General features: G+C 34.9%; 1 protein-coding gene across 1 annotated transcript; it reads left to right on the forward strand.

The window, feature by feature from the left end:
- Positions 1 to 4,620: 4,620 nt before the first annotated feature.
- On the forward strand, positions 4,621 to 4,992 carry LOC149212830 (toll/interleukin-1 receptor-like protein). Its single transcript, XM_089388837.1, has one exon. The coding sequence runs from the start codon at positions 4,621 to 4,623 to the stop codon at positions 4,990 to 4,992; it is 372 nt and encodes a 123-aa protein (XP_089244963.1).
- The last annotated feature ends 5,451 nt before the right edge of the window (positions 4,993 to 10,443 follow it).

A 10,443-nucleotide genomic window follows, 5' to 3' on the forward strand; every position in this document is an offset into this window, starting at 1 on the left:
ATCATTCATATGTGTCACTTCTATGCCAAGAAAATAATGGAGCAAACCCAAATCAGTGATTTCAAATTCAGTCATCATAGCCTCCCTGAACTCTTCCACTAACAAATCACTTGAAGATGTGTATATAAAGTCATCTACATATAAGCACACAACTATTATATCATTACCATTTGACTTGATATATAATGTGTGTTCATTTTCACTTCTATTAAACCCCTTTTTCAAAAATAAGTGTCAATTCTGCTATATCATGCTCTTGGAGCTTGTTTAAGCCCATAAAGAGCCTTTTTGAGTTTGTAGATTTTCTGTTCATTTTCTGCTTCTTCATATCCTTGCGGCTAGTGAACATATACATCTTCTTTCAACTCACCATTTAGAAAGGTTGATTTAACATCAAATTGATAAAATAACCATTTATATTGTGCTACCAATACAAAAACAGTTTTGATTGTATCTAATCTTGCAACAGGAGCACATGTTTCATTGTAGTCAATATCTGGTTGTTGAGCATATCCCTTTGCAATTAACCTTGCTTTCTGCCTTTGTATTGATCCATTAGCTCCATACTTGGTTTTATACAACCATTTCACCCCAATGACTTCTTTTTCAGTAGGAGGATCCACAAGCTCCCATGTTTCATTCTTTTTAATTGCTGCCATCTCTTCATCCATTGCTTTGCACCAAACTAACTCTTTTACTGCATCTTCAAAACATCTTGGTTCTACTTCAATCTAAGAAATCAAAGCAACATTAGTATAACCATAAATTTCATTTAAAGATTTTGTCTTTTCCGGAGGAGGACTTTGACTTGAAACAGGACTTGAAGTAGCAAAAGATGATGGAGTGGATGTGGCCTCTGAAGTATTTTGATTACTGGATGGATTTGCAGAAACAAAAGATTCATCTTCTTGTACAACAATACTTGGAGTTTGTTGCTGCACATCATGATTCCACTGCCATTCTTCTTTCTCATCAAATAACACATCACGACTAATCATTAATTTTTCAGTTTGTGGATTGTACAATCTATAACCTTTGGTTTCCTCACAATATCCAATAAAAATGCATTTCACACTTTTATCATCAAGCTTTCTTCTCTTTTCAGCAGGAACATGAACATAAGCAATGCACTCAAAGACTCTTAAATGAGAAATATTGGGTTTTCTTCCACACCATGCTTCATAAGGGGTAATATTTTGCACACTTCTTGTTGGACATCTATTAAGCAAATAAATAGATGTAGCTACAGCTTTAGCCCAAAAAATATTTGGAAGGTTTTTACCTTTCATCATGCTCCTAGCCATCTCAACAATTGTTTTATTCTTACGTTCAGCAATGCCATTTTGTTTTGGAGTATAACTAGCTGTCAATTGCCTTTGAATGAAATTCATTTTACAATAAGAATCAAACTTATTAGAAGTGAATTCTCCCCTTCTATCTGTGTCTAATGTTTTTAGACAATAACCACTTTTCTTTTCCACAAGAGATTTAAATTGTTGAAATATGACAAATGCATCAGATTTTTCTTTAATGAAATATACCCATGTTCTTCTACTAAAATAATCCACAAAAATAATGAAATACTTATTTTTGTTGAGAGGCAAGGTTTGCATAGGACCACATATATCTGCATGCACTAGTTCCAATGGTTTACTTGCTCTCCATGATTTTCCTACTGGAAATGAATCTATATATTGCTTATCAAGAATACACCCTTCACAGAGTTTATTAGTAGAACCAATAAGTGGTAACCCTTTGACAATTTGCTTGTTATATAACAATTTCAAGCCTTTCGTATTCAAATGTCCATACCTTATGTGCCATAACCAGGAACTATCATCATAAGCAACATTTAATGTTGTACTTTCTTCACAAGGTAGATTGAAAGCAAAAATTTTGTTTCGCAACATATTAGTCTTAGCAATAATTTTACTGTGATCATTTTTATCATAGATTATGCATTGCTTGTCCTTGAAAACAATTAAATATCCCTTTTCAAGGAGCTACCCCACACTCAACAAATTATGTGCTAGACCACGGACATAAAAAACATCATTAATGTGCTTTGGTTTTCCTTGTTTTGTCTTTACAACAATTGTTCCCTTACCTTTAGCTTCAACTCGCTTGTCATCTCCCAATCGTACATCAGATTGTGTAGATTCATCTATCTCTGCAAAGCCGTCTTTCTTCCCTGTCATGTGATTGCTGCAACCACTATCCATAAGCCACGCCTCTTTGGAAACATTATTAGTTGAATTAGAAGCCAAGAATAAAGTGCCAACCTCTTCTTTTTCTTCAAAAAAATTAGCTTCTTGTGTTTGTTTTTTGCAACAATTTCGTTCATAATGACAAATCTTTTACAATAAAAACACTGATCTTGGGATTTATTAAATCTTTTACCTCCATCACTGTCATCATTACCTCTTCCTTTGTTGTATGCAGAAAAAAAATTTCCTCGACCTCTGCCTCCTCTGTATGTTTGTCCTCTTCCTCTTCCTCTTCCAAAAGTGTTCTAGCTTTCCTCATGAGAGGAACCACTTTTGTTTTTGAAAATATTTCCTCTTGCTTGAAAAGCTTGCTCGAGATTTTTCAGGAGATCTATTGATTCTTTGCTCATGAGATTGAAGAGACCCCATTAGCTCATTCACAGACAATTGAGTTAGATCCTTAGACTCCTTAATAGCAACAACAACCCCATCAAATTTTGCAGGCAAACTTCTTAAAATCTTCTCAACAATTTTTTGATCTTTTAAATTTTCTCCATAAGACCTAATTTCATTCACTATATCCATAACTTTAGTGAAAAAATCTTGAATACATTCAGTGTTTTGCATGCACAAGATTTCAAATTCTCTTCTTAATGACTGCAACATAACACTTTTTACCTTATCACTTCCTTGATATGCTTGCTGCAAAGCATCCCGTGCCTCTTTTGATTTTGTTACTCCAATTAGTCTTGGAAAAATAGAATCATGCACTGCTTGCTGGATTAGGAAGAGAGCCTTTGAATCTTTCTTACGATTTCCTTTAGCTAGTTTCTTTGGTCTTGAGTCCAGCGGGCAAGTGTGTGAGCATTTGGTTCTGTATATCCATTCTCTACGAAATCCCACAAATATTGTGAGATAAACAATATTTTCATCTTAATACTCCAAAAACCAAAGTTCTCACCTTTAAACATTGGTATTTGTCGCTGAGAAATATTCATATTGTTGACCATTGCTGCTGAGCACTCCCACCAATAACTTGAATCTGGAGGCTCAACAAAATTATGAAAACTCTTGCGAATGGCTTTCACAAACTTTTGAAACATATTTTACATATAAATCAACTCTCTTAACCTATAGCTCTGATACCATGTTAAATCTATCAAGAGCATGCATATGAAAACATAAACAAAACTAATGAACAAAAAATAAGAGAAGTTTGATTCTCAATCCATGAGCTGAATTCTCATTGGAATCTCATATCTTCATGGGAGCAATGAATACATTATTATATAGCCCACATATTTCCAATTTCATTATCATTATCTGTCCCTAATAATTCGCTGAATGATCACTGACTACATCTATAAATTTGCTCTAATTCTAATAACTCAAAACACAAAATTTACTACTCTAACTCTGATAACTTAACACAAAATTTGTTGACTAATTTGAAAAAAATTACTTGACTTTATTTTAAGCATTATCTTCAACACCAATAACATCTTCTTTCAATCCACACTACCTCTATTAGTAAGTGCCCAATACGTGTTAAATTTCAAACCATATTGAGTTGATTGTACACATTAGCTTTTACGCTGTTCGCATCTATCCCGTTGCGGTCATTGTCTTTTTAGTAAACACCCTGGTCAAGTTGTGGTACAAACATATAGACTATGCGTTTAAACAGAAGCCATTAAAGAATCTACGGTGAAACATCAGACATTAAAGAAAGGTAAAAGTTTAAGGAAAGGTAAAAGTTTAAATGTGGTAGGATTTCGATTTTTTCATAATGATTTGGAATTTTGAGGGAAGAATGAGAGAAATTATAATTTTTTTAATGTTTAAATTTATATTTAATCATTTGTATTTAAAATTTTAATAATTTTTAATTATAATTAAATAATAAATAAAAATATATTATTAAAAAAATCCAAAAGCTTAACGATTAGAGAGTACGCACCGGATAAAGAGCCCAAGTTAAATCTAGTGTATTATGAGTCAATAATGTAGTGGCCCCTAATAATGACGACCAAAATTAAAGCGTTTCATGTGCCTGTATATACGTCTCTGCATTCTTTCTGACATTTTCATTCCAATTTTCCTCCCATTCATAACTAGGCTCCTTCCTCGGCAATTTGCTTCCTATTTCTATTTTCATACTCCAATTAGCAATGGCATACCCATCACCTGCAACTTCATTTCCCCTCTTCCCTATCACCCACCATCTGCTAATGACTTTGAGGCATCGACCTCCGCCTCCACCGCTGATGATATCAATGTCAAGAGCAGCAAATATTATGGGCGCGATGTGTTTATAAACCATCGCGGTCCCGATGTCAAGAAGACGTTTGCCAGTCATCTCTACCACCGCCTTCTTGTGCATGGTGTTGAAGCCTTTCTAGGCATCCAAGAAATGCAAGAGGGAGAAGACATAAGTGCTCAGATAAAAGATGCTATTGCAACAGCCGTTGTTCATGTGGCTTTTTTCTCCCCTGGTTATGCGGATTCTCACTGGTGTCTCGATGAGCTTGTCGACATGTTGGAATCGAAGGCTACCATCATTCCAGTGTTCTATAACATCACACCTGCAGATCTACGTTGGACCGAGGGCTTAAATGGAGTGTACGCTGAAGCGTTGCGGAAGCTCGAAAAAAAGAGGACATATGACCCTAAAACTCGGGAAGAGAAGCCACGGTACTGCCCCGACACCATCGAAAATTGGAGAAAGGCTCTTGCTAGGGTTTCAGAAATAAGCGGCTTTGAGTTGGACGCTTTTCATGGGTGAGAGCTGAACACTCCCAGTATTGTATTACTTTTATGCTAGATATCTTAAAATATACAAATGGATGTTTGTTTGTTTCTTACTAGTTATATATATTTTCTTCAAAAAAATTGTGTTTTCTAACTCAAACTGAATTAATTACATGCCATAACTATTTTGCAACCATATATGTTTTTCTTAAGCAACAAGGGGAACGATGCTCCCAGTCAATTCATGGTCTTTTTCATTTTACAGATATATTTATCTTTAACTAGAACTTAGAAATTGTAAATTATATAATTTTTTTATTTTACAAATGTATATTGATATACATTAGCAATTGCATTAGTTGTTGTAAAAGAAATGTTGTAAAGCATAGGAAAGAGTAGCATTAAATTGTTAATCTTCCATGATGAAAGTGAAAGTGTCACCAGATGTTGCCAAAGGGTGTAAATAGAATTTTGGATCTTAGTTAAAGAGGGAGGTCGCAAAAATTGCATCATTGACATGACAAGAGTATCGAGAGTATCAGGCTCTCTCTTTTTCGTTATTTAGCGTAGTTGCCAAAAAATGCATTGCAAAGGTAGCAAAGATCTATATCCTTAGTAATTATTGACCAAAAAAAGCTAATTTCGTCTTTGGGTTAAACATCATATGTGTTTGCACTAGTAACACTTGTGTTTGAAGTATTTTCCTACTTGAATGGTTGGAATTTATCCACACCGTATTTGAATATGTCAACTTTATTTGGGATTCAAGATTTCTTGCAATTGATATAGCTCTCGGGTTTCATTTAGATCCATTTACATTGTTCCCCAATTTAAATTTTTGCAAACATTTGTATCATTCTGTTTTTTATCACTCTATGGAAAAGATCATAGTGACCTTCATCGAATGATTTTTGATAGATTATAAGAAGATCAAGTCGAAGCCAAAATATGCATCTTTTCAACTCAAGGATGCTGAAAGCAACAATCACTATATATAATAAAATTAATGATTTTCATTTTCCAAAATATCCAACAATATCCCATTTCCATCTTCAGTACAATTCTCTATGTGGAAGGGTATAAATGTAAAATCATATTATTGGAATTTTCATTTCCATATTGCATTAGCTGATATTCAAAATATCTTCTTGGAAATACATAATTTATAGAAAAGAAAATATCACAAGACCATAATAGACTAGAAAAAATATATGGACCCTTCTAAAAACACTGGCATGATCATTACTTTCACATCCAAACATATCCTCATGAATGTGTCCAAATCATTACTTTCACATCCAAACACATCCTTGTGAATGTGTCTAGAAGGTACTGTGCTACGAAGTGATCCTAATTAAGTATAAAGTTGACATGCTTTTGTCATTGTGAAAAATCATCCCCCGTGGAATCTATTAGATTCCTCATTGCATCAGAGAATATTCTATGGAATATTCCCCTTGAATACATAGGCTTTAGTAATCATTCCCAGCCTGGGGGCAGTTCCACACGTGCATTGTTCCACTCCCGCTTCAGTCACATCTCCATTGGGTTGCTTCCCCCAATCAAATGAGAAAACAAGGTTTAAATATGTGTGGGGTGGGTAGACTTCATAAGGCAAGGCCCACTTGGGCCATTGGTGGGTAGAGGTCCTAAGCTCGAGCCCCTGCCCGACCATATAAAAAACTTATGCATTTTGTTTCAACATTGGAAAGTCATTTGAATTTCATACGGTGTTCAATTTGTGGCATTGTTGGTATATTAACATATCCGTTGGCAGTTTATTAATGGCGGTTTATGGTGTTGGTTTATTTTTGGGTCACTGCCGGCGGGTCGGCCCACTGGTTGGTGGTGGTTCAACACCCGCCTACCCCAACATATATGGTCATGATTATGTCAAAGAACAAGGGTAGCGAGGTTTGACCGCCTACCACCCCATAATTAATATGACATGTTGGTGGGGGTAGCGAGGTTTGACCGCCTACCACCCCATAGTTAATATGACATGTTGGCGGGGGTGGCGGCCTGCCGACTCATCATAAATTATTATTTATTTTTAAATTTTTATATATTTTATAATATATAAGTTAAAAGCCTCTGGCTGAAAAATCAGAGGTCATTGGTGATTTTAAAGAGGTGACAAATTTTCCTTTTTTGACCATCAGATTCCGTGTGCCGGGAAATTTCCAAATTGTTGCCTCATTAGTGCTTGCCACTGGGCCTAGTTTGACCAAAACTTTGACCTGCTATATCCTAAGCATACGAACTTGGATTTGAGTGTTGTTTGCATCGTTGGAACCAAGATGATGAGCACTACGATCTGGTATTAGTTTGACTTCAATCTGATAACTTTTATTTTTGAGGCTTTCCATAACGATTTTTGAATTCTAAGCGTGTCTATAGCCACCTATATTGTGCATGGTTAAAAGGCTAGTTTCTAAGTTAATAAAAGTCATAATTCCACCTAAGCATGGGCTAGATAACACAAGTTCTTCTAAGCGTTAGGTGACAACACTTAAGAAACATTCACTTAGGAGGATGCAACACTAGGAGGAAACATAAGAATAAAAAAACAAATAATACGACAACAGTAAGGGGCTTGAAATGACAGTTCACGTACGCTCTAAAATTAACTTAGGAAAACTTTTTGGAGGGTCATTGTCATAGTGAAAACACTTGACGACACATTGGGAGAACCCCAACTTCTTTGGAAAAGGTTTCATTTAGGCATGAAGCCTTAATTCTTTAGGAAGTATTGATTCAATTAGTGAGTGACCTTAGCTCCCCGCTCTTTCCCAGTTAAAGATATAGTCTTCCTAGTTCCACTGTTGTTGTAACACAACATAATGCAAACCATAGAATTATCATTTCATTGTAAGGGTAATATATTATGACAAGTTAAAAGAATCAAAGTATGAGTTTTACATCTTTGGTGTCGCTCCACTACCAGTAGGCCTTGACAATACCCCAACAAAGTCACTTCAAGAACACAAATGTTGCTTGGCTACCATGGAGCTTGGACAATACCCTGACGAAGTCGCTTTCCTCACCTCTCTTTGCAGAAAACCTTTCTCATTTTTCATAGGAATGTTCATAGGCACTTATTATTTTCACGAGCAAAAGAGGGGTCCCGACTTATTGAGAGAATAAGAGGTTTCTCCTTTAGAGACATGTTTAAGACCTTTGATGCTTTGTTTTCTAAATGTTTTACCCTTATCTTACTCTACTCAGATAGATAAGAAAGAACACATTATTCATAATAGGACTGAGTGTAGGAATGACAATCCTAAATAAATATCGGCATCATGGTTTTCTTATGGCTTATCGACTGAAGGATAATATTTTCAATCTGATGATCATTGATTTGAAATATGTAAACCAATAAAGGAAGAGGGTAACAAATAAGCCAAGGGTTGTGTGTTGCCACAACTTTCCTTTTACAAAATTTTGTCCACATCATCTTGAAGCTCACAACTAGGTTTATTCAAGAATAAATAAAACCTATCCTATCCTAAATTAAATAGTACAGGGTCAGGTCATGCGAAATGGAACTTCAATGCGTCCATAGAATTTGATCCTTACCTTTGGGTGGAGGGATGCGATCATGTGAGATGAAAATAAAATGTGATGCAGTGACAAGGATAAACCATGCACATTGACACATAGAAATAGGAAGTGCAATCACAATGGTGTAACACACTCGACTGTTTTATCAAATGAGAGACTCAAGAATAGTAATAATTACCAGATCTATGATCATACAAGACTCGAAGAAGCGCATGCAAGTACATGCCATGAGAAATAGGTCTTGATTAATAAGATTCCTTGAGGGAATCTATAATAGGATCATGGAAACAACCTTTAGGGAAATTTTGATAGGAAAAAATAATCAAATACAGATCCACATCGTAAGTGATATCCATAGGTTGACCACAATCCATGTTGTCATGCGAGTGAGATTCTTTGATGGATGATGTAGAAGATAGGTTAGATTGAAGAATTTAACATTCATTAAGATCACTCTTTTCTTCCACATCACATATTAAATATTCCCTAGAGGTGGGGTGTGGTGGACAAAGCTCAATAGTCAAATTAAAATTTCTTCCTTGAGGGTTAAAAAATTTAATGTGAAGACAAATCCATCAAAAGAGAGTTGACATTCAATGAGATGACAATAACAACATGATCTTGTGAGAGAATCTTGAACTGACCAAAATCGCAAATACCATCAAGGTGAGAGGAACCTAAAATAACCATCATCATAGGCTAAAGTGTCCTACTCACCTAACTTGACTTTTAATTATGAGAAAACATGGTCATATCCTTATCTAAATAAGAGTCATCATTCAAATAATGATGTTTAAAGGAAAATTGAGATTGATCAAATAAATTTTTTAGATTTCCACATAGATTCCATTGATAAGCATGGCATCTTCTTGATCAAAAGAGATATACTTGAAATAAAATATTTGATGAACACATCAGATTCCATTTGAAAATCTTGCAAATCTAAATCTTCTTATAGGAACAAATATTCATCCATGTTACTTGAACAATCATCACCGTACAATTCAGAAAAAATGAAATCATCAGGGTCATGGTTGTCCAATGGTTCAATTTTATTAACAAGTTGAGGACCGACTAGTGAGATATCAAGATTGGAATATGGTTGATTGATAGGATTAGACAAATCATTAGAAAGGGATGGATGCAAAATAAAAATCAATTCTTCATTAGAAAATTGATCTTCCAATTTAGTGAATGGTTTAGGTTCAAAAGACATGACATCAAAAGGAGGGGGACATGTAACAAAAGGCATATTCGGTTCTTCCTTCAGATGATGAAATTATTTTTGATTGGGAGGGAATAATGAATAAGATTCAAAATATTTTCTTGACATCTAAACTAAAAAGCAACACTTTTCATCCAAGAACTTCTAGTCCACATCCTCATCCGGAAATTCATAACAAAGATAAAGGAATCAGTCAACAAAATGTGTAAGTGATTCATTCGATTCCATTGTGAGATGATCAAAATACTTAAGAACATATTGATATTCATATTTGTCTAAAATTTGACATAGCTCATTAGTCAATTTCTTCAAAGATGAAATAGAAGCAGTGGGTAAAGAATAATACCATTGCATCACTTGACCATCCAATGTAAGGGTTGACAGTCACGTGAGTGTTTCTTCAGAATAAACACCATTCAAGAAACAAAACTACAAAACAAAAAAATCAATTACGTAATCAAGGATGGTTGTTTTACCCTTTCCGTCGAATTTAAAATGTGATAAGTTCTGTAAAACGTTTATGGGGATCGAAATATCTAAATCTCTAGAAAAACACCTCAAGATTATGGTTTGGGATGAAGCCTTTAAAGGTAAGAGACTCAAACAGACTTCATAGGCCCATATTGTCATCTAGCCCTCCTTTTAGCATCAAAAATGTTGTATGTGTTGGATGTTTCCGCCATGTAAGGGGATCTC

The sequence above is a fragment of the Pinus tabuliformis genome, chromosome 1_1, assembly GCF_031772625.1.
Source record: "Pinus tabuliformis cultivar Carrire ecotype Pingquan chromosome 1_1, CPIR1, whole genome shotgun sequence".
Lineage (NCBI taxonomy): Eukaryota > Viridiplantae > Streptophyta > Pinopsida > Pinales > Pinaceae > Pinus > Pinus tabuliformis.

Excerpts from the sequence above, each read along its gene's own strand:
- LOC149212830 (XM_089388837.1), top strand. The coding sequence starts at position 4,621 with ATGCAAGAGGGAGAAGACATAAGTGCTCAGATAAAAGATGCTATTGCA.